The 25,311-nt window shown below is 39.3% G+C and overlaps 1 protein-coding gene across 11 annotated transcripts in view; it reads left to right on the top strand.

Moving 5' to 3' along the window:
* Window positions 1-25,311, top strand: part of HECW1 (HECT, C2 and WW domain containing E3 ubiquitin protein ligase 1) — a 265,618-nt gene that overhangs the window by 213,390 nt on the left and 26,917 nt on the right. For all 11 annotated transcript variants that reach the window (XM_035316511.1, XM_035316510.1, XM_035316515.1 and 8 more), the window contains 5 exons: window positions 1,564-1,647; window positions 2,687-2,796; window positions 5,078-5,198; window positions 6,634-6,747; window positions 9,717-9,869. In XM_035316511.1, coding sequence (XP_035172402.1) covers window positions 1,564-1,647; window positions 2,687-2,796; window positions 5,078-5,198; window positions 6,634-6,747; window positions 9,717-9,869 — 582 coding nt within the window. The remainder of the gene's footprint in view (window positions 1-1,563; window positions 1,648-2,686; window positions 2,797-5,077; window positions 5,199-6,633; window positions 6,748-9,716; window positions 9,870-25,311) is intronic.

Below are 25,311 nucleotides of genomic sequence, written 5' to 3'. Positions count from 1 at the left end.
AGTATATTATACTCCTGTCTTAATTCTCATGACTTAATGGTAGTCCTTTCCTTTCCAAAGTAATTAAATTATACCTTTCTTTTTCTTATGTCCATTCCTTTTCTACTAGGCAAAAAAAAAAAAAAAAAAAAAAAAAAAAAAAAAAAAGACCAAAGCCAATATGATTTAAAATTTGTTCTAATTCCAAAGGTTAAATTAATTGTTTTGGCCTAGAACCTGAGCTGGTGTTAGTCTCAGCAATGCCAGTGTGCACCATCTAAGAGTTTGGCCCAAGGGTTTAGTTTGCCCTGTGCAGTAAAAAGTGCAGCTGGGGGCCAGTAAAGAAGAGAAGGAGGAGCAACAGAAAAGCCTTCAAGATCCTGCAGTGCAGTTTCTGCAGATAGCCCTCCTGACTTGTCATTTACACATGAAGGCCAGACAAAGAGATCTTTGGGTGTAAGGATTAGACTTGCTTCCTGGAGGAATTAGTACATGCAAATAGAAATAAGAGAAAATGAAAACTGCTGCCTGTATTCAAGATGTACATTTCTGTAACTGAGAAATTTTTATCTTCACCATCAAATTATTCCAGACTGTTTTTCTCCTCAGCTGTAATTTGAATTCTCATTTCTCGGAGAACAGATGATGCTTTTATCTCCTTTTGAGCAGAGAACAAAATTGACTAGTGATAGGGACTAGACAGCTTAGCCAGTGCGTAATGAGATTTGTAACAGGATATCAAGCCCTTTGCCTCCAGGTCATTGCTTTGATTATAGCTTAGGTTAGGATTAATCCCAAACTACCATCTAATGTTCGTATAGCAGACCTTAAGTAAACTCCTAGGAGACAAACATCCATCTTTTACATGGCTTGAATCTGCAAAACTTTACAGGCCCAGCCAGCAAGGTTCCAAAGTACATCCTTGACTTGAGGTAGAACACTTTGACTTGATAATACAATAAATATTCTTGGATTCTGCGGTGCTTTAGAAACACACTTGCACATTGGGGTATATCTCTGTATTTTCCATGGCCCTAATCTGTTGATAGGATCCTATTTTATGCTTCCTGTCCTTGTTAGAATTCACTTGAAGCAGCAAAATGTATAACTCTATACATGCACCATGTAACTTCTGTTATCAACCAATATCAAGTCGATGTTAAAGTGCTATTTGCCAGCTAGAACTGGCAAGTAAAAGTAAAGTGAGTGGTATTACGTGAAATTCTGTTAACGAAAGGTGATATGTTAGTTGTAGTTTTAAACAGAAAGTCTATCAGTGACAGTAGCTATGCTACACATGAGCTTGGAAGACTAAGGATTATTTTGTAACATATGGTACAATTTCTCTTGCTTTAGGATCAGGCAACTGAATGATATATTTAGATTATTTTTTACAACTTTGTTATTGAGTTTGGAGAATGAACCAGGCAGTTAAGATGTCTGTCGTTTTTGTAAAGAGAGAAACAGGAACTGGCAAAATACCAAGGAATAATAATTTTATATGTATCTCATGCCTTGCTTATGGCATGTTTTCTTCCTTTTCTTTTTTCCTTTCTACTCTTGTCAATAATGTTTATTTTTCAGGGAGAAGATCCATTATATTCGGACAGAGGGTACACATGGGCTTGAAAAGTTGTCTTGTGATGCAGATTTAGTAATTCTGCTGAGGTAATCAGTTTGTTCAAAAACATAATATTGTTACTTATAGTACCAGAGAAGTTGGCTGGCTCTTTCTTAGCGTAATTGGAAAGATTTATTAAATCTTCTAGGCCATTTATAATTAGAATAGTTTCATGGCTGGTGATCGTCACCCAAAAGAATTCAGCCAACATACTGCAGTCAGTTCCTACTTCCTGGAAGGCAGCCTCCATCAGTGCAGTAAACTCCATCCCCAGCCAGCTCAATCAACATAGCTGTTACCATCAAGTAGCAGATAAAATGTTAAAATGTTTCCTTTTAATGGAAAAAAATCTTATTTCCTTTATTCAAAATGAAAAATAAAATATTTTCTTTTACAATACAAGTAATTAATATTACTACTCATGAAATTGCTAGTTTTACCACAGTGGTGCAGCCCAGACATGCAGGGCTATGTCCAACTAATGAAACCTTGAGGTACAGTGAACGTTGTTTGGATAATGTAGATAAGGCTTTGCTTTTATTGGGACTTGGGAGCTCAGTCTTTAAGCCCTAACTGCTTTTGTTTAGCACAGTTAAGGACTTTTTTGTATTTTCCTGGGCTTACATGGAAAATGTTGCATTACCCAGCAGGTTTGGGTATGGTGCATAGCACTGCCTAATGTGAGAAGCTATTCCCATCAGCTTCACCTGAATGGTCACAGAGCTGAGGTATACATGGCCAAATACATGACCAAAGAAAAACAACCTGTAAGACAGATGTGCGTGTCTCTGTTTCTAAGTTCTAAATTGTAGAAGTTGTCCATGTTTACCACATAGTCTCAGATCATGATGTTCTGTCAGTAAATTGAGGCACCATATTAGCATGAAATGTCTAATAAAATTTATTGTGTTCTTCTTTGTTGCTGGTGACCATGCTTGATTTGGGAAACTTGTGGTTTTACAAATCCAAGAATTCAGAGATGTACCCAGACTTACAACTGCAGCAGACTTGCAATATACTGCATGTTTACATTCCTTCATGTGATGAATGTGAACCAAACTTCTCTTTATCACTTTTTACATGCAGCCTTTTTGAGGAAGATATTATGTCCTACATACCACTGCAGGCCGCTTTCCATCCTGGTTACAGTTTCTCTCCTCGCTGTTCACCCTGCTCATCACCCCAAAATTCTCCAGGTAAGGGGATGGGGAGAATAATACAAAATCTTGCTGTTGTGGTATTTCTTCTGATAAATAGGAAGGAACAGATTGGGTTAAAGGAACAGATTGAGAGCCAACATAACCTACAAATTCTAGTGCCCATTCCAAATCTGACCCAAGCTGCTTCTTTTCTGGAACAGTTGTCATTGCCGTTACATGTCTGTTGAAATGTTAACAGTATCTGGAACAGAGAGATCAAAAATTGCCCATATGGAGGAACGTATTTTATTGCTTTTCATATGGTTGGGAAGGATTAGGATAGGAAAAGAATAGTGTAGTCCAAGTATAACTCTCACATGGAAGCACATTTATGTTATGTGACAGGAGCAAAGAGCAACTTCCAAATCAAAGGTTTATTGCAATATTTCCAGTACTCCTATAAAGTTAACTCACCTCCACTTTGTGCTCCAAATACTTCAACTCTTCCCAAGACCCATCTATTTTAAGACCTGAGGGGATCATCTTGATCATCTAGTCTGACCTCCCGTATTGAGACCATTAACTTAGGTTTGAAAGGAAACATTTTTTCCAGAACAACATGCTGCTGAGAAGGTTATTTCCAGCTGTGGTATGTCTCTGTAGTTATTGTTTATGCTATAGAAATTCAAGGAGCTAAAGTCTCCCTTTTGCCAAGATATACAACCCCCACCGCAGTCTTGCTGCATGGCTGTGTCCAGTGATCATTTTGAGAGAAACAGACAGAAATGTGATCTGTAAAAAATCAATTTTTGGATGAGATTTTAAAGCATTCATTTAAATTACCTGGTTTCAAACAAAATTAATGGCCATGAGATGTCCAAATCTGAGAGGTGGCTATGTAAAAATCGATTTATATTTTTTAATGTGAAGAAGCTAAATGCTCAGCCTTTGTCTACAGAAGAACTGTTTTGTCAGAAGTCCAGTTGTCATTAATGAGTTTGAACAGCACTGTAAACACAGTTCCTCTCCTGTATATCAGGACAGATCATAAACAAGTCTCCTGCAAGATACAATATAAGTATTTGTCAAGAGCATGGCTTACAGAACTGCACTAGTCTTTATGTGTTCTTGTGAAAAGACAAGAAGGGCAAATAATTACTGGCAACATGCTGTCTGCTTACTTATTTCTGCCACTGGTTCCATAGCCCATGAAAAAAAACAAAAAAACAAAAAAACAAAAAAACAAAAAAACAACAACAACAACAAAAAAAAAAAAAAAAAAAAAAAAAAAACATTTTCTTATGTCATGGGGCACAAAAAAATCTAACAAAGGAAAAGAAGCATCCTGAGGGATTCTCTTCACACAGCATGTAAATACTCCTTTCTGCTTTACCAGCAGAGACTATTACTAACATCTTTCCCTCCTGGCAATCATGATACTTTGTGCTCCCAGTAAATGTGGGGTGGGTTGTTTTTTTTTTTCTTTGCCTTCCTATGGAGGATTTTCTGCCAGCTTTCTCATAAAAGAGCTTGTTTATAATGTCTTCTCTAATGAGAAAGGGAAATGGGATTTCATGGATCCATTATTTGACCCTTTATGGCATGGCACTGCTTCATATAAAAGAACTAATCAGCCACTTTGAAAATGCAGATTTCAAAACAAAACAGGTCCCAAATTGCTGCAAATCTGCTGTATATGTGAGTCATAATAGGAAAATGTAGCATTTCTTGCTGAACATAAATCCTTCTCGGTGCCACAAAGGGTTTTTGTGTTGATGGCTGGAAGTGTTTAATATACAGTCAGATTAACTCTGGGAAACCTGATTCCCAGCTTGGCCGGGGTGCTAGGCTCCAGATAGAAGCACTGCTTTGAGCTCCAGAGGTTTAATCCTGCTAAGTAAGGAAATCTCCTATACTATGCAGAGGAGAGAGACCTCTTAAAAGTGCAAAAGGGAAAGAAAACTTAAATACCAATGAACATGAGTGGGAGTTACGCATGTCAATCTTCCTCATGCCTTTCTGATACTTGAATTTCCATTCAGACCAATGACAGTTAAAGGCTCAGGCAACACAAAGGCACACACAAGGACAGTTTAACAGTTCTCTTAGTGAAGAAGATATAGACACTGGAAGTCATCAGAAGCACTGAATTGTAGGATCTTAAAACTCTATTAAAAACAGGTAGACCAAAATTAATACTGAGTGCACAAAACTCCTAAATATACCTGTAAAAAGTTCCTAAAGTGTTGATAGTGAGTTGTGTCTGGAAACACCAGCTGCATGATTTGGAAGAATGTAAAGCCCTTATACCTCAGAATGCTGTTTGTTTTCCCACCAGGACTCCAGCGAGCAAGTGCAAGAGCACCATCTCCATACAGGAGGGATTTTGAAGCCAAGCTACGCAATTTCTATCGAAAACTTGAAGCCAAAGGATATGGGCAAGGTCCAGGTAAAATTAAGTGAGTATTATGACAAGTCAGTCAAATAGTCTAATGTGTTGTAGCATTGTCTTTCATCATTATCCATGAATAAAGACACTGATAGGAAGTGGGAAACACACCAGAGATGTATTTCATGTGTGAACCATCAGGATCAGATAAGAGTGTATCTTTCAAAAGAGTGACCTTCAAGAAGTTTTTGTGGAAGTTTTATTTCATACAGATTCATACTCTCTTACCTACCTATTTAACCAGAATGTTGGTATTACTACCTATAATTCACTAGTAGGAAAATCATCCATTCGGGCAAATGTCCACGGTAATTAACTAGACATTATTACCATCTATCTCATTGTAATAATACAGTAATTCCAAATCCTTTGTATCTACATATTAATATAACTTGGGACCAGAGTATGACCTTATAGAAGTTATCCCATCCCGTGCAGTTTTAACTTTCAGTAGTTTGTTATGCTGTTAGCCCTGTTGGATTTGAACTAGCAAGATTTCTGCCTGTCTTCACCTATTTTGGGGATCTCTGTCACTTGGTTGTGGACTTGGCTTCCCAGACAGCTTAGTAGTTGGCTTGCAACTCTGCACCTTCTTGTGCTTGATTGAGTCATTCTATTTGGCTAAAGGACTATAAGTTTCTTAGGTATTTCCTGGGCATCTGCTTGAATTTATGCATCACTTTGGCTTTTTACCAAATCACATCTGTTGTGGGGAAAAAATAAACAAAACAAAACAAAACAAAAAAAATTAAACCAAGCAATTTATTCCAGGTAAACATCATCATTAAAATAATTCTTACAAAGGCTGGGAGTCCTTGCTATTGGTTATGCCTTTCAGTGTCCTGCTAAGTGGGTTCAAGACGTACATGAAGTACATTTCAGTATGTCTTTCTTAAAGCGTCCATGACATATGAACAAGAAAGATTTCTTAACTCAGATGGTGTTTAAATGAACTGTTCATTAAGTTGTTTTAGAGGCTGACAGGGGAGCGAGAGGTGTGTTGTACAAGGAGAGGCTGATACTCCTTTTGTTTACCCTGCTGCAGAAGCAGTAATTCCATGCACATTCACTGGATTAAATCCAGGAAGTGTTTGAGGCCAATCCCAGAATGCTGTGACCTCATATACACAGGAAACTGACAGCCCCCTCCACTATCCAAATTTGAGTGTAGAGGTGTTAGAGAGAGCAGAGGGTGTTAGCAGTAGAGCATCACTTTGAACCTAATCACAGTTTTGTGAAGAAATTCACCTTTGAGGCATACAGGAAAGCTTAATGAAGCAACTCACTGAAAACCCGTACTGGTCAAGTAGCTGTGCACCAGCAGACACAACTTTATTTGACTTCCTTGAGACTGAGTCTCTCTTTACCAGCTCTTGTTTACCTTCAGGCTTACAGACTCACACCAGACTGAATCATCAGATCTCTATTTCTGCCTCCCTTTGCAGGTTAATTATACGGCGTGACCACTTGCTGGAAGGCACCTTCAACCAGGTAATGGCATATTCACGCAAGGAGCTCCAGCGGAACAAACTCTACGTCACGTTTGTTGGCGAGGAAGGGTAGGGAACCACTAAATGCTCTCAGTTTTGAAGTAGCTGTTATGTTGCAAAACACAGAGTTGACTAAGGCTGAGCCTCTTGTTACATATTGTTTTTACTTTAGTTCTCATTTTACCTCAAAGCAAATGCTCTATCTTAATTAGCTCAAAAGTTTGTTAAAAAATCAAAATAGCAAAAATGCTTCACTTTCCTGCAGCATCTTTCATCTAGATGTCTCAAAGTGACAATTTCAGCGGTGAAATCTGTTGTCACCTTGTCGCCATGAATATTTTGACTAGATGGAAGGCAAAACTGAACTAAAAGCCCATGGTTACACACTGAAGCACTCTCATGACTATAATTAGAGACCAGGCCTTTACCCCTTTTGTTACTCTTCCTCTTCAAAATGAATCTGGTTTTGGTTCAAAAAAATTTTGCTTTGCATGCCATCTAATGATCATTTGTTGCCCATATGTGGACCTCTTGTTTCTGGCTGAAGTGAGAAGCATGAATGCTGTTAAAAGATTAGTCATAATTGTTTAATACACCCAGCTGGAAGCTGAAAGCAATAGAAATCTCTTCAGAAGGCATGTTCTCAAGAGACTTGCTGCCAGCCCTGCAAATTCCAGAAGACTGTATGTATGATAAGCAAGACACTGACTTTTCGTTTCTAAATCTAAACAGAACCTTTCAAAGCCATCCCATCTCACACCAAGAGCTACATTGTAATCAAGGCTTAATCCATATCCTTTTATAATGGAAAAAAACATCATGCACATTTCCAGTGCTCCATATAACAAGAGCTTGAAATCATATTTTCTAATAGTTTTGTATATAAGGTTTCATGTGAGAAACAAGCAAACAAACAAGACAAAAATATGAATAGGGTTTGAGTTTCAAAGTTACTAAAACAGTAGAGCTCTGGGGCATCTCTCAGCATGTCCAGCAGCTGCTGACACTGAGGTGGCATGTTAAATGAAGAATTTGTGAAGAGCTGAGTTTGTATGGAGACATGTTAGGTCCAGTGGAAAATCTAGAAAGCTGAGTTTGTGTGGAGACATGTTAGGTCCAGTGGAAAACTTCCAATGGAAAGTCACCAATCTCTCTTCGAGTTACTCAGAGACCTCAGTGTCAGGGGTTTTCTTAATTCTTACTTTTTATACTCTGTGGATTTGATATTATCTAATAGAGGTAGTCTTTTACAGCTGGTTTTGCCACTGGCTTGCAAGTAATTCATAAACATGGAGCATACCTTAAGTTTGCATTTTTGGAATAGTATTCTAGTATGCTAACACTGTCCAAAGTCATAATGTTTTCCCCACATCTCTAATAACTTTTACTGTGTGTGGCACAGTATCCTCAGGAGAAATCATAAACCAATTTGATTTGCAAATTCATTCATTCTTCACTGATTCATTTACATCTGAAGATACACTCCCCCAGGGTTTCTGCATTTTAATGCTAATATAGGTTCTCCTGGAGGGACTCCAAGATGGCAACTCCCCACTGAATAGTTGATGCTGTATGGCCACATAATGCTGTATGGGCAGAGCTTCCCATGTGTTTCAAAGTTAAAATGACATTGAAAATCAACTATGAAGGCTTTATGATGAGTTAATGTGTTGCCCAGAAATGCAATATCTGGTCCCTCCTTGGAGGTTTTTGATTATAGGCAGGTATTGTTTGCAGTTCTTTACTCCAGCCTTCGGCACTCTTAGACCAGTGTTTTAATGTCTTTTGAACCAAATCTATTATGTGGTTAGCACTAGTGGTTCAAGTAGGCTTATTACCATCTCCTTTTGCTGTTGTTGCTTTAGGCTCACCCGCATGATCCTAGGGCCAAAGCTGCTGAAAGAGAACAGTACTGAATCTCCAGATATAAAGCAGAGAAGATGGGTCTGCCTGTCCTTTATCATCTTTCTAGTTGCACACATCAATCATTCAAACTCTTGTGATTATGCTTCCGTAACTTCGAATGTATTAGAAAGCATACTGGTCCAGCTGCAATTTTCCCTTTAGCTGGCATTTGTTAAGTTGAAGAAATAGTGCCCATCTCACAAACAGTTTTGGCACACGTGATATATGGCTACAAATCTTTTGTTCATATTTCTGCATGTAGATTTATTTTAGATTGAAAAGCCTACCTACCTACCATTATTAAAGGACAACCTGTTTTTAATAAATCCACCACAGCTGGAATTAATGCATTCATGAAGCTTTTTTGTTTGTTTGTTTTTCAAGTTGAGGTAATCGGAAACAGTTGATTTAAAATTTGAATTGGAAAAAAAAAAAAAAAAAGGGTGGGGAAAGCTGATTTTCTACAACACAAAATCAAGCAACAGGAAAGCACAACTTAAGGTGTAACATATGTGTTTGAAACTATTAGGAAATTAAGAGAGCTTGGATGGAACACGTGAGGGATCCCCATTCCATCTTAAATGAGTTCACGTGAGACTTGGTCTTCCTCAGTATTGCCCTTACAGTTTTACACTATAAGAAAGCATCCTTGGGGCTAGATTATATCTTTGGTTACATCTCAAGTGTAGAAGAATAAGAACAATTTCTGCTTCTGTCTGGGCTGTCTGATCTGTGAACTCAGGTTTTCATAGGCAGTTCAAGCCCACTCACTAAAAAGTTAAAAAGTGATAAAAGAGTCTTTGCCATCTGCTAGCCTGCCAGCTAAAGCAAGGCTGAACTCTGTACCTCCAATTTACTAAACCCTTGAAACAACAGACAAAGAAGTGGAGGAAACTGCTTAAGGGATGTGTCTGAGTCACGATTCTTCTCTGATCAACCAGTATGCTAGTGAAGTTTTAGCATCATGAGTTGTTTAGGGCTCATAATCAAGTTTTGGTAAAGGATGTATACCATGTTAGAAACACTTGTTTGCACAGGGGTAGGTGGTAGCAGCCAATGTACACAAGAAAAACAGGAAATTCACTCAAATGAGAATGAGACTCATTTTATCTTTTTTACTTTCTCCTTTTCAGGCTGGACTACAGTGGCCCCTCACGAGAATTCTTCTTCCTTCTGTCTCAGGAGCTCTTCAATCCCTATTATGGGCTGTTTGAGTATTCAGCCAATGACACTTATACTGTACAGATCAGCCCCATGTCTGCCTTTGTTGAAAATCACCTAGAATGGTAAGGATACTTTATGCAGAATTCAATAATCCTTTTAGAGCAATGTAGAAATGGAAATGCAAAACACAAAAGCTGTCAGTTTAGACTAGGCTACATACCAGTACCATTGCTGTTGTTGGGAACTGGGAGGTAGACTGGGAGAAGGAAGAGAAGAGTAAGTGTTAATACAACAGCAATGTCTGAAAAAGGAATTGTGATGAGGTACTGTTACTCAGATGTCCTAATCATATTACTTGGGACTTGATGATTTCATGCTTCTCTGTGAATGTGAAAAGGATGGGGGAGAAAGATCTCTGCTTAATCCAGGCCTCCTCTCCTGGGTCCCTTTCTAAGAATAGCATGTATAGTCTTTCAGTACATCAAGCAGCGTTGTGCTTGGAAGCTATAGAGTGCTCTCCAGGAGCCACCTTGCTGCTCTGTACCTACTACAGGCCTTAAACGAGTCCCAGTGAAAGCGATACACCTTTTCTTCCCCACACTGTCCCTGCTTGTGTACAGCAAGGCCAGCAGAGCAAACTGGTTCTTCCCTTTACCATGTATGTGTGCAAACAGACAAATTTGTTCAATATCAAAAATTCTGAATGCGTATTGTGATCTCTTCATTTTTCTATCAGCCTCCAGATCTCTCTGTCTTTGGGAGTTGTTTTCCCTTTGATATTTTCAGATGTGGTTCAGTGAAGCATGGGCTGCCAGCCCTGGGTGTTGCTTGATCCCTTGTGGTCTTTCATTGTGTCAAAGAAGTACTGACACATGGGTTTGTTCCTATGACGTTTTCCTTTGTCTAACCAATCTCACTGTCTCCTCTCAGAGATTCCTTTTTTTTTTTTTTTTTTTTTAATGGAAGGCAGTTCAGGCCCCTTTTAAATTGCAAATAATGCACGTCCCACTGTTCCTGTAGACTGTTCCCACTTTGCTTCAGCTTACAGTGGGCAGGAGATCAAGAATAACCAAATGGTTGTAGCATCACTTCTACTAAAGCTGCAGTGAAAGACAAGATTTGTTGTAAACTAGCAATGGTGTCTGAATTGTTTTAATATTACCATTTCCAGCAGTGGAGAATTATGCTAACAGTAATCCTTGCATTAGAATGTTTCTCTGCTGTCATGAGCAGGAAGAGAGTGGCATAGTTCTTACAGCTTGTCTGTCTCCCACTGCAATCCTACTGATTAAACAGTATACAGTGGCTTCCCAGTTTTTTAGAAGAAATACAGTCTGTCCTTCATTCAGTTTAACAGGCAGCATGGATAAACTTTTGATTTCAGAGGCTGTATTTGTGAGGATGCGTTCTGATTCCAGGGCACAGGACCACTTATGCAGGTGCAAACCAAGGATCATTCTGCTCACACTTTGAGCAAGCTAGACTCAGGCCTGTTTCCCCAGGAGTGGTGTTACCATATTAACCCAGTAGTATTTGAAATAGATCCTGCCTCTTATCTGTTGTAAATAGTCTCTTTGTGAAAAGAGTTCAGCTGCAGTTTTCTTAACAGAAGAAATAAATTACACTGCAAAGAGTATATAGCTTGTTCTGTACCCCCATTTTGTTCTGCCCATTGAGAGATTTTGTCATGGAAGAGGCAGATTTTGAAGGTAATCTGGGCATATTAAAAAGTGAAAAGACACCTAATATGATTTTTGATAGCAGTTAGCACTTAACTCAGAAATCAGTAGCAGTTATTTAGGATCACATCCCTCCAACTACATGTCCATACAGGCTACTTGTACACTGAATGTTATTTGGGCTTTGAATATTTTTGGTTTGTTTGTTTTTTTTTAAGGAAAGAGAATGAAGTGTCTTGGCCTGTAGAGTGTAATAAAAGCTATGAACAAAGAGGTTTGTACATAAAGTAAATAGGGTAAGACTGTAGAACCCAAGGAAAGATAAGCAATCCAGTAAGTAGTCAGTAATACTTCTTGATCCTGTTATGAAAACAACTGGCCAAGGTCAACAGTTTGTAATTGGCTCAGTAGGTTTCATTATTGGCTTGTAGATGTGTAGACATTCCAAGATTTTATGCTGTCTGTGTTGACTGATCTCAGCTATACATGCGTAACCCTAGAGGACTGTATTCAGAAGTCTGGGCAGGCAGCTACGATAGGATTCAAACAGAGCTTTTCAAAACTGAAAGAATAGGATTCTTCCATTAAAGCTTTGTAGGCTTTTCTAAGGACACTGTACTAACTTGCTTGTCATCATTTGTTCATCAGGAGTGGTTTTTGTTTTTTTTTTTGTTTGTTTGTTTGTTTGTTTTTCCTGAATTCTCAGTCTTTCTCTAGCTTCATTCTCCTCATAGTCAGTGCTAGAACTTCTATTTCTCATATTTACTTGTTGATTTGATTCCAGCAGAGCCTTCTCCCTTTAACCTGCAAGAAATGAAGATTATTTTCCTGTTCTGAAAACTGTTACAATACATTAGTTAACATGCATGGATGAATTGGTTTTGAGAGTCTCAAGGTCACAGATAATTAATATTCATAGTCTTTTTAAAGCTTGAAGTTTGATGTCAGTCATAAAAACCACACAACCATAATTGTTTTATATTTGCAGATTTCTTGAACTGTATGCCTTTTGGGGCTTTGGGGCTTATCATTTTAGTTGAATTTACCCTTGACGTATTTTTCTGTAGATTAGTTCTGCAAGACCTATCAGGACATGATATAGTAAGAAACAGGGCTAGCAGAAAAAATCTTCTCAAAATTATTTTACATTTTCACTTTTTAAGTGAACAGTGGTGAGTTTGAGATAGAACATGTTTAACAAAATGTAAAGATGTGAAGAACTGGCAGAACTGAGAAATACACTGCTCTTTTTCCCCTGGCCTAAAAGTTACAGTTCTGCCCCTGTTAATGGCTTATTTCATGCCTTGCTCTTTGTACAAATAACATTCAGAGTCCAAAATGAGCACATCAAAGCGTAGAGTAGTTGTATGTGTGCCAAGTAAAAAAGAGATGTAATGACTGGAAAATATTTCTCATTTATGGAGAAACTGAGATTTAACACCTTTCCTGCAAGCTTCCATTGAATAAGACTTTTTTCCGGAATTAACATATGTGCATGCAGAACATACAAAATACAAGATATCACACTTTTTCAAACTTCATAAAAATAATTTTAAATCCTCTTGTATCTGAAATGGCACAGTTGAATCTTTCTAGACCTATGAGTTCTGATGTTAAACATTTTTATCTGCATGCTGCAGGATGTACCTGAAGTTCATGGTCAAAAGAGTTGCTTTTAATCCATGCTGGTAATGAGCCATTCTGTCTGATCAGGGCAACATGTCTAGTTTTTTGCCTGAATATTTGAAAACATCTTCTAAAATACAGTTTACACCCCCCACTAACGGTAGTTTGCCTTTCTCCAAATGAGTGAGCAAAATATGGTTGCAGCTTCTGTGCGTTATTCCAGTGAAAAGAGTATGGTTTAACCCAGAAAGAATATTCTTGTCTTTGCACTTGGTCAGGTGTTTTTGGTAACTGAAGTAAGGAGAGTCACTGAATTATCTCTCTCAGGTTTTGCACAATGTGCTGGGAGACAGAATAGTGGGGAATGTGAAACTTTTTTATCACAACCTCCAATGAAGTTAGAGGCGTAATATTCAGTACAGCTACTGAACAGCTACTATAGCTAGTTAATTGCCATAATGCTGCATTCTCACATATGAGCAAATGGCTCCCAATAGCTTGCAACATTTGCTTATCACTTTCCTCCCTGCTAACAGCCCTTTGAAAGATTTCAGACTGGCTTTCAGTTCCCTGCAGCAATGCAGCCCTGGTGTCCAGGATGCCCAATATTAGCAGGTATACAAATACCCTGACACCTTCTTCCTTTTATGATATTCAGGATTATGATATCCATCAAATTCATCTTACATAAACCTCTACAGAGTGCTCCTAGGGTGCAGGGAGATGACAGGTGATGATATTTAAAGCATTAGATCTCTGGAAAACATAGATAGGAACTCTCTTCTACAGAAGGCAAGATTTTTGGGTGATAAACTTGTAAATCTCTCAGAAACTTCAGATTTCACTTTTTGTGAGCACTGGTGCTTGTTAAGTTCAGCTTCAGCAGATAGAAAAGGAAGATGGGAGATCTTTCTCTTGGAGTTCATGCAAAATGGGCATACAGTCCTTTTAACAGAGATTGGGACAGTGTTTCTATCTCTGATATGGAGACTAAAAATTTGACTGAATATTGTAGTTCCCCAGTTCACCAAGAATGAATGAATGAATGAATGAATGGTTGGATGGATGGATGGATGGATGGATGGATGGATAAATCAATCCTGAGTGAAAAAAAAATATCCTGCAAAATAATAGACGGAAGAAATGTGTTTCTAAATTCTGGAAACAAAATATCTAATTTCAGAGTTTGCATAACCTCAAATGCTCATGTGGGGCACTGGTTACTCTCCCTGTTGTCTGCATGGTGCATTTTCAAAGGTCTAAAAATGACTGGTGTTTGTTCACTGCATCTCATTCACTCTACATTGTAACAGAATGATTTGTCTAACCATGGTGTGATACACTGTGTTTTTCCTCAAGCATTCATTTTGTCTACCATTTTCCATAGTATTTCCCTACTCAAGTCCAGCTAAGCCACACAGTAAAGTGGAAATTGGTTTTCATGATGATTTCTGTATCATTTTGCCAAACCTGAGGACTGTTATCTCTGTGTTCTTTCATTGTTCTTGTGGCTACTATTTTCAGATGTTTAAATTTTGTCTGTCATCATAATATCACGTAAGTTTTATTTCTTAGAATGCAACAATTCTCAGTGTTTGCCTGAGAAGTTTCCCTCCCTGCTGTGAGTACTTAATCTGACAGTGATAACAAAAGTACTGTTGTCTTTTCAGTTCACAAAACACTGTATTCACAAACTGCTGTCAGGCGGAAATCCAGTCTCTCTTTTCATGTCTTCTGAGTGGGCTAGAGTTTTCCTTCACAGCAGTCCTGTCCCCAGGAGTAATCCAGTTAGATAATGTAATGCACCCTTCTTCAACACACAGCATTGTAGACACAGCACGGTCACCTACGCCAGACTTTCTGTCCCCAGATCACTTGCCTGTTCTTTTATCTAACTCGCATCTTCTGCTGTTGAATTTTTAGTTCATTGCATGTTTGTGAATTTAGAACCACAGCCAGAAATGTGAAAGGAAGCCCAGTCTCTGCATAGAAGACCAGATGGCCTAGACAGATAAAATCATTCACAGACATTCTTTTGGAGATCTAAGGGATGCTAACTTGAAACATCTTTTTTTTGTGTGTTTTCATAGCAAATTAATGACAGCATGTTTTTTTTAACAATTATGCATTTACAGACCTTGCTGTGTTATTTATACAGCCAGAGACCAAGACCCCAATGTCACGGTTGCCCTAGAGGTATTTGCAGCTTGCTAATCACGCTTAGCATTCTGTATCCATCTCAGAGTAGTCCTGTTCTGTCTTGATTTTTTTTAATGAAATTTAATATGTTTATTTAGCAGAAACTTATTAGAAAGTTGAAGGCTTTTGAATAATATGTTTTGTACAGAACTCTACTAAAGACAACAAGGATGGACCAGTCAGACACAGTGGTCCAGGTTCCCAGGTTCCCTAGCTGTAGACTGATTCCTCACGGTGGTGTCCTAATGAACTATATTAATTTAATGCTCATTTACAACTGCTTTTAGGGCAAGAGTTTTTTCATTCAACTCCCATAGTCTTTTTTTTTTTAATGCCTCCCAATAGCCTCCATATTCTAGTTCTTGCTGCTGAACAGACTCAGACAGAAAACTTTCATGTATTTCTACACAGTATTCTGCAGGTAGATGAAAGCCTGTTGCACCCACTCTTCATGCAGACATGAACTTGCTTTCCCTGTGCTCCAAGCTAACTGATGTGCTTACTGCAACACTGAGCTGAGCAAATGTATGCAGCCACCCATCAGGGCTGATTAGTTCAGGCTCAGCACTGCCTTGATTGCTTTTACGTGCTCTGGCAAGCTTGGCACATGGGTAGAGCAAGCTCCCTTTGCCCACACACTGCTGTGTGGGTATACCCCATGCCAAACTCTGACCTTCCCTTTTATTTATTTCATATAAACCACATAGCCATCACTGTCCATCCCAAGCATTCCAGAGAATGCAGGGTGTTGGTTTTTCTATTTTTTTTTTTGTATTACTATTTTATCCTATTTTTTTTTTAATAATAAACCCAAGAAGAACCAAGAATGTCGCAATCTCAGCTGTCATTTTCTACTCAGAGAGCTTGGTTTTCATAACCCGATTTTCTTAGTAGCTCTTTTTGCAATTGTGCTGTATAGCCATCAGTTTCCTAGTCAGTTTGGGACCTATTTGACAGGAAGGTAAATGTCCCAAAGATGCAAAGTTCCTTAAAGCATTGTGAAACTTGTGATTGGGTAGAGATATGCTGAAGAATGCCTTAGCAAGGGCAGTCTGATGAGCTCAACAGTTGCCTATTCTGTTTGGCCCCTGGGCTGGCCCGAGTAAGCTGACAGGTCCACCACAAGCACAGGCTGTGAACCAGCTCTGCCATCTTGTTCAGTAGCTAGAGGATGTGAGGGAGAGCTGTGAATGCTCAGGGGAGGCAGGAGGGAGAAACTGGAGATACTCCAAAGTGTGGGAAGCGCTAGCAGAGATGTGTAGGAGGAACTGTGGCTATTGTGGTGTAACAATGTAAGGCCATCAGACAGATTATAGGAAACAAAGCACCATTAATCGTGCCGCACGGAGAATAGCTTGTTTTAGCTGAAGTCTTTTTAAAGAACGTGACAGATTGCCTCATGACCTAATGGGTTGTATTTAGATGCTGACCAGCTCCTGTCATGGATTTAGGCACTTTCTGTGTCTCTTTATAGAAACAGTAGAGAAAAGTAGTCACAACATTGAAGCAGGAGCTCTGCAAGTACTCCTCTCCACTGATTGAAAATAGCTCTGAGGAACATGCTTCAGCTGTTGTGGCAGGTAACCTGAGTATGGCCCAATACCTGTTTTGCTGAGGGAGACAGAAACACTGAGTTCAGTTTTGTACCTGACTCAAATCGGTCAGTTGTGTGGGTCTGCATCTGGGGGAGCAATTAATTTAGAAGCCCATTTTGATAGCCATCTTGAAGGGGCCTGTTTATGTTAAGCACTGAAAAATCATCCTCTTAAAAATCAGGTCAGATACAGCACTTCTCAGAGTGGGCATCCAGCAACATTCAGTTCTTTTTGAAATTTAGATCATTACCTCTTTGCCTCAGTTTCCATCTGAAGAGATTTCCAGTATGTAATCAACTTGAAATCCATTTGATGTATACTAATGCTCTGAACCGCTTTGAAATTCTCAGATGAAAGGCACCATAGAAAGCCAAAGCATTTAATTTTACATTACACTATAAATTTTAATTACTAGCAATATCTTACTTTAAATAAATTATGTTTGCATGAGAAATTTTCAGGCACTATTGTAAATCTTCTGGACAAGAACTATATTAAAATAAATATGCAGCTGAAATCATTTTATAAGACCATTTCACTATGTGAAAAGGCTATGTTACTGAAATACTTTCTTGCTGCTGTACTCTTTCATTGCTTTCTGTACTTAAGTAAACCTTGATTTTCCTATTAAGTTTGATGTATGACTCTATCACATAGAGCCTGCCTCAGCAGCTGGTTAATTATTTATTAAGAGTCGGGAGGAATGGGAAGATTAAAGGCAAACCAGAGTGAAGGAGAAAAAAACATTCTCCCGAACTGAGCTTTTTTATATATAAAAGTTTCTGCTTTGTATTTTTCTTATTCTTGGTTTTCTGTCACTTACTGGTGGATTTTTATCCAAGTTCTTTTGAGAATCTGAATGGCTGTATCACAAGAGTTTTAGAAAGAGTTGTGTCTCTTACAGTCTCTCCTCCTCTTCTCTTCTCTGGATCCCATATTGTGTAGCACTGTTTCCATAATTAGAGTTTAGTTTCAGGGGAAGGCGGGTGTTGTATTTTGTGTTTTTTACAGAAGTCATTTTTTCCCCTTGCTTAAGGCCATTTAATCTTTTGCAATGTTCTGGATTGAATTTTCCCAGTGATGGGAGGGTTCACATGAAAATCTGCATGGTGTCTCCACCTTGCATGTGGTAGAGGAGAAAAGGGTAAAATCCATACTGTCTTTGAGCATGGGGGCCTGCAGGGAAACATGAAGGTGGGCAGTGATGGAGTGTTTATTTGTAGTGGTGAAAAACTCCCAGTAAGTGGTGAATGTGCTCATATCTCTTGCTCCAGCCACACTGGAGTGGCAACGCTGAGCTGCACTGTGAAGTAACGCTCCGTTGTCTTTGCCACTCCTGTTTCTACTGTATTTTATTCAGGCTTTGGTAAGATAAAGAAATGTCAATTAGGACAGGTGCAGAAATTCCCAAGCTAGCCTTTTTTTTTTTTTTTTTTTTATTAGCAAACACAATGCATGCATCAAAAAAAAAAATCTGCTTGCAGAGCAGAATTGTTTTCGGTAAATCACTCAAAGCCATGTATTTATTTTTTTAATAGAAAAGGCATTTTTCTTTGTGTAGTTCTTTCCCTGGGATATTTTGGAAGTTAAAGGTTTTATTTCTCCGTTGAGAAATATTTTTCATTTCAATATGTTAGCTAAGTGTTACATTAAAGTACAGAAACAGGGAAGATAAAATATTTACATTGATCTGATCTGACTGTATATATATGAAGAAGGGTAATTTCAAGTTTGTTGGTTTGCCCCAACTTGATACAGGAATATTTTTCAAAATCTCAATAAACTGTCAAAATTGTGGAGGATGAGAACAATCTTTACCTGTCCAACCTCTATGAAAAATTATGTATTTCATAATGGGAATACAGAATTGCAAATTCAGTCTCTTGTGTCCAATGTAATGAAGCTTTTCACATTGCCTCATGACTTGCATTCCAGAAAAGACAAACTAAAAGCTTGAATTTATAACAGAAAAGTCAAAACTTCTCTCAGGCTTCAGAGAACAGCAATGAAAAAGTTGAGGTCTGCTGCATTCTTCATGTTCCTGGGACAGGATCGGAGCTGTTGGTTTTCAGTGGTATTATAAAGTTGAAGGTGTTCAGTGTTTTGCAGAATGAGATCTAAAAGAGACCATCAAACACTTCATAGCACATCTGAATTTTAGCACATAGATTCCTGAGCTTACGCAGTTGAGGAACCTCATCCCAAGAGGCAGGGATCATTAGCTGAAATGCAGCACAGTGCAAATGCAAGGTACAGCTTCTGAACTTTAAGTGGTAAATCCACATGGCTCTGCACTGCAGATGACCTGTTTGCACTTAGCTCAAGGGTATCTGCATCATGCTTCATCACACGGTGTAAACATTCCTGGGTGCTTACCAGTGAGTTTATGATGAGCAGTCGCTCTTATGTCTGAATACCCCAGACAGACTGGAAAGAATATGCTTCCTTTGACTGAGACTAAGTCAATTATTATGGCTTCAGTGTTCTTAGTTAGCCATTGAAGGAAAATGTGCAGTCATTTGGCTTGTGCTTTTATGGCCCTCTCGTCTGGCAGATGACTAAATCTATGGATTTTCCTCTCTAACTTGAATAGTTTGTTTCAACACATGACAAAGCCATGGAAAGCAACCATAAATCATACAATGTATAAAACTTCACCAATTCGTAGGTTTGCAAAGTGCCTCCCCACTTTTCTAAAGGGTTTGACTGAGAAATCAAAATCTCTTGACACAACTGCTTTTTTGCTGGCTTCAAAAACAACCCACTTGCATCAGACTGAGTTGATCCATAAGGAGCCTATCATGAACTAGAGCTGATCCATACAGTGACATGTTGCTTTACAGAATGTAAGAAAGTAAAAAAATGTCAAATACACTAAACAACCGAAATGGAGGCGGGACCACAAGGAGTATGATTCTGTTTCTGTCTCTACCACTTGTTTCCTGAAGAACAGTAGATAAGTCATTTTACCTCTGTGCTTAAGTTTTTTCATTTGTCAGATGAAATATTAACACTGATCTCCTCTGAAAGCTGCTTTAAGATCTGCCAATGGGGAAAAAAAAGTGTCTAGGATCTGGGAATCACAGTGTTGAGATTTGTAATCTTCCAGCCAGTTGTTCATAGTATTGAGATTTGTAATCTTCCAGCCAGTTGTTCATACCTCAGTCTGCACCTGCTCTGTTCTCACTGCTCAGAATTGAAGGAGAGTTTGCCAACCATCTTACAGGCCAGTGTGTTTTACCCACTGTACCAGCAAGAGAATGTGAACCCTGCAAATATCCTGTTTTCTGATGGTTAGTCAGGTTTGTACTATCATATTTTGCCAGTGGTTCTCCCAGAGGATGATGATTGTACATTATGGTCCATGAGGTTGTTGGCTCTGCAACACTCTGTCACACTCCTCCTCTACTCCTCCAAAACACCACATTCATGGAACTTCCTCGCTATTGGTAGAATGACACAGAGCACCTATTTCATGCCATAGAGAGACTGTCTACTTTATTGGTCTCCTTATTAGTTTGAAATAGAGAAGTGGAAATGAATCCTACATTTCCTATGCCTGGATTCTCTAGTGCTCACACAAGGCTGTCATACCTGTGCCTGAGTGGAGTCACACAGTCTCCGCTGTGTGGAGGAGTCATCAGAGACGGATTTGCTCAACTCCGTATATGCAGTAATAACCTCTGATGCAGCTCAAGTGATGGGCAAGGAGCCAGCGTAGATACCTCAGCGTGGTGCTTCATACGTGTCCAGTTCTGTGAGGGCTTATTAACTTTGACATAAAGTCATGCAAATGCAGCTGTAACTGTTTCTCTGTGTGAGCAATTGCTTGGAACCACAGTGTGCTTAAATTCAGGAGTCCTCCTGGAAGTAGCTGTTTGATGGAGTGTATTGTAAAGAAACTTGAGGGGTTGCTGTGAATTTCCTTTATCTATATTGGTTTTGTCCCTCGTTTTTCTGGATAAAGCAGAATAATCTGGAGCTTCCTGGATAAAAGCATGTTTTTTTCTCTGTGACACAATTAGCATTTTAGCCATTCCTGACAATTTTTTGAAGTTGGTATAGCCAGGATATAAACAAGATGAAGAGACAATTTGGGAGAAAATGCAGCATAGCTAGGGTAGAGACAAGAAAAAGACTTTTGAAGGATTTGGTTAAGTTAACGAAAGAAGCAATGAGGTTTGCATTATCTCATTGTTTCTCAGTTACTGGTAAATTAAGCCTCAGGAATGATTTGAGATTTAATTGTTAATTCAGGGTACGTGAGCTCCAGAGATTTAAGAGGACATGGATACTTCATGTTTCCATCATGTGTAAGCAATAGCTCTTTTTCATGTGGTTACTCTTTAGTACTGAGAAACAGAAATGTTGTATTCCATTTGCAGATAGATCCAGAAAAGTAGGACAAGCACTGATTGGAGTCAGTAATACACTGGCTTTTCAGGCAGAAATTTTCTGCACAGTTTAATAATAAATTGAGAGGTTGACTCACTTGAAACACATTTATCATATGAAACTCAGGTGCCTCGCAAAAGTAAAACTATGTAAAGGATGACTGGCAAGAGAAGGCTTATTCCTGTAGATCTTCATATGAAGAGAAACATCACAAGTTCAGGATTTGATACAACTATTGTAATTTTATTTGTACCAGGTTGTTTTTCTCTCTGAAAACCAATTTTCATCCTTTTTTTTCTTTTTTCTTTTTTTTTTTTTTTCTTGCTTAATTTCTGTTACTGGTCAATGTGTGTATATTTTACACATCTTTGAACACCTTTGTATTTTATGGCAATCTGCAAGCAGACCTGCTGTACTGGTTCACTTTCCATATGCTTTCCAATCAGGACTACTTAAGAAAGGCCAGCACTTTCTTAAATGAGTGTTACAAATTTCCTTTAAAATATAACTAAGTTTCATATGTTTTATAGTAAGAATCAGCAGACAGAATATTATCAAAGAGGTACTTATAAAATATGCTCTCTCATCTTTCAATGCCTGAATGAAATGCCTTGGCTCTGAGCAGAATGTATGCTCTATTAAGTCCCAATAACATTTGCAGGGACTGCAGGGATAAACCCCTGTAGTCTATAACTATTTAACATCCATCATTTTCCAGACTGGAAATTTGCACAGTTTCTCCATCTGAGCAGTCCTAAATGTTTCCTTTTTGTTTTAATTTGGAACATTAAATTAAAATGAAGCTCATCACACAGAATCACAGAATGGTAAGATTGAAAGGGACCTCTCAAGGTCATCTGGTTCAACCCCACTGCTCAGGCTGTGCCACCTAGACCAGGTTGCCCAGTACCATGTCCAGATGGCTTTTGAAGATTTCTAAGGAGGTAGACTCCACAGCCTCTCTGGGCAACCTGTACCACTGCTTAGTTCCCTCAAAGTAAAAAGTGCTGTTCAGAGGGAACCTTCCATGTTCTGATTTGTTCCCATTTCCTCTTGTCTGGTCACTGGGCACCACTGGAAAGAGCCTGGCTCTGTCTTTCCACACCCTCCTTTCCTCTGTCTTTCCATACCCTCCTCCAGTGTTTCATATACATTGATGAGATCCCCCTGAGCTTTCTCTTCTCCAGGCTGAACAGTCCCACCTCTAGCAGCCTTTCCTCATGGAAGAGGAGTTTGAGTTCGTTAATCTTTGTGGCCTTTTGTTGGACTCTCTCCAGTAAGTCCGTGTCTCTCCTGTACTGGGAAGCTCAGAACTGGACACAGCACCCCGTGAGTGGCCTCACCATTGCCTCCCTCAACCTGCTAGCAGTATTTTGCCAATTACAGCCCAAGGATAGTTAGCCTTCCATGTGGCAAGAGTACAGTGTTGTGTGCCCAAGTTCAATTTGGTGTCCAGCACGACCCCCATGTCTTTTTCTGCCGAGCTGCTTTCTGGCTGGGTGGCCCCAGCAGGTGCTGGTGCCAGGGGTTGTTCCTCCACAACAACAAGGCAAGGAACAATGCAGGACTTAGCACTGCTCCTTGCTGAACTTCATGAGGTTCTGTCAGCCCATTTCTCCATCCTGTCAAGGATGGTACTCTGGATGGCAGCATAACCCTCTGGTGTATCCACCACTCCTCCCAGTTTTGAGTTGTCTGCAAACTTGCTGAGGATATACTCTGCCCCATTGTCCAGATCATTAACAAAGATTTTAAATAGAACTGGAACCAGTATTGACCCTATGGGTACTCTGCTAGTCACTGGCCTCCAACTAAACGTTGTGACACTGATCACCACCCTCTGGGTCCAGCTGTTCAGCCAGTTTTCAGTTCATCTCACTCTCTGCCATCCAGCCAATACATCAACATGTGAGGATCTTAGCGGAGACAGTGTCCAAAGCCTTACTGAAGTCCAGGCAGACAATATCTGCTGCTCTCCCCTGATCTGCTGGGTTGGTCATTTCATTGTAGAAGCTTAACAAACATGGGGGTCAAGGGTAAGTTCTCAGGTGGAATGCTGGCATGGTTAGGCATCAGAAGAGGTGGGATGAGTCCTCACTGCAACATGAGAAGAGCAGCATAGAGATGACCCAGAATGATACCTGTTGTGCCGAGAATTCTTCATATTGGAAACGGATATAAGAAATGAAAATGAGCCAACAATAATGTTACTCCTTCTGTTGGAATTCTCCTTCAGGACTAGTTTAGGAATTATTTTACCTTCTGTCTTTAATGCACTGAGACTTTGTGAACTTTTGTCTCCTGGCCTTTGTAAGCATCATTCCTTTTGTATTAACGACACATGAGCTCATCAGATTCCTGAAACGAAGAGGCGTTGCACTGGAATGCCACAGCATCCACCTCTGAGCCTGCAGATGTGCAGAGCAAATTTGCCACAACACCAAAATAACACGGTGCCAAAGAGGCTGTCTGCAAAGTTTGCAGATGCAAGATGGATAAACAGAGTGGTGTTAGCTGACTGACCTTCCTGACTATAGATTGCTTTGTGTCATCACATTAGTCCACTCAAAAGTTCTGTCATCGTGAGTAGAGGTTAAATATGCACACCAGACTAAAGAAAGGCATTTGTTAATGAAGCTGATAGAAGGTGTGGATTTGATCTGCTGCCAGGGTTTTGTAAAGATGATCTGATCTAATGCTAGGTTATTGCTCTGTAGATGCAGGTCATTATAGTACATGTTGATTATATCCTACGGTGAGCCAACACAAGGATATGTACTTCTATTGTATAGACACATACCTCTGGTGCATGTTCCTGACACACTGCTAGTTTTGCTTAAAATTCATAGCGTATGAGGCAGGCAGAGTTGCTGTAATCATCTGGTCTGCTTTTATGCAAAATTTACATTCTTAGAAATGGCTTGCATTACTCCTAACCCAGAATACAATGTGTTTTTTAGGGGAAACATTGTTCTTCATTTTAAAATGCTATTGATGGTAAATCCATCCAAATTCAGAAATCATGTATCAATAAATTTACCTCTGCATGACCTCCTTACCCCCAAATAACAAGATTCCAAGTCACAATATTTTAGGCTATAAGAATGGGTCTTGCTTCCTTTAATCACTGGTTTCTTGGCTTTAGGATGCTTGCAAGACTCTTCATAACAATGGAGGCTTTAACTGTCCTTTAAAACATGTTGTACCACAGTCTGTGGAGCCCATGATGCTTAGTTTCCTATAAATTTGGTGTTCATGACTGACCTCTGTCATCTAATAAGATGCATTTTCAGATTAAAGCTTTATCCATGACTGGGCCCTTCAAATATTTTCCTCTTTTAGTTTCTGTGGTGTCTAATACTGGTTGAGGTGAGGTCCAACTTTTTCCACTGTGGAAGGACTAATAGGCTTTTTGGTTGCATCCACCTGCCAACCACCATTCTTCCTTAGAACAGCTTCCAAGGGCAGAAATCCTGTACCAAAGTGCAGCTTCATTTGTTCAGCTTGTCTTTCAGGTAGCCAGAAGTTTCTCTGCACAATTAAGCAGACAAAAGCTTTAAACCTGATGCAACAGAATGTGTAAATTTGTCTTCAAGATGAAAGAAAGTTTTCAGTAGTATTGTGAAAGGAAAATGCCACTTTCAAATATGTTTTGAACCATATTTACTGTATTCATCTCTCTTAAGTTGGATTCTGCACCTGGGACAGAGCAACCCTGGCTGTTATGTACAGGCTCGGGGATGAGAGGCTGGAGAGCAGCCCCATGGAAAGGAATCTGGGGGTTTCAGTTGACAGCAAGTTGACTATGAGCCAGCAGTGTGCCCTGGCAGCTGGGAGGGCCAAACAAGTCCTGAGGTGAATCAGCACGGTGTTGCTCAGTGGTCGAGGAAAGGGATTGTCCCACTCTGCTCTGCGCTGATGTGGCCTCACCTCAAGTACTGTGTGCAGTTTGGGGCACCACAGTATAAAAAGGACATAAAACTATTAGAGTATCCAAAGGAGAACTACAAAGATGGAGAAGGGCCTAGAGGGCAAGATGTATGAGGAGCAGCTGAGCTCCCTTGGTTTGC

Source organism: Oxyura jamaicensis, chromosome 2 (assembly GCF_011077185.1).
Source record: "Oxyura jamaicensis isolate SHBP4307 breed ruddy duck chromosome 2, BPBGC_Ojam_1.0, whole genome shotgun sequence".
Taxonomy (NCBI): domain Eukaryota; kingdom Metazoa; phylum Chordata; class Aves; order Anseriformes; family Anatidae; genus Oxyura; species Oxyura jamaicensis.
Note: the sequence above shows the minus strand (reverse complement) of the source record. Positions and strands in the feature narration are given on the sequence as shown.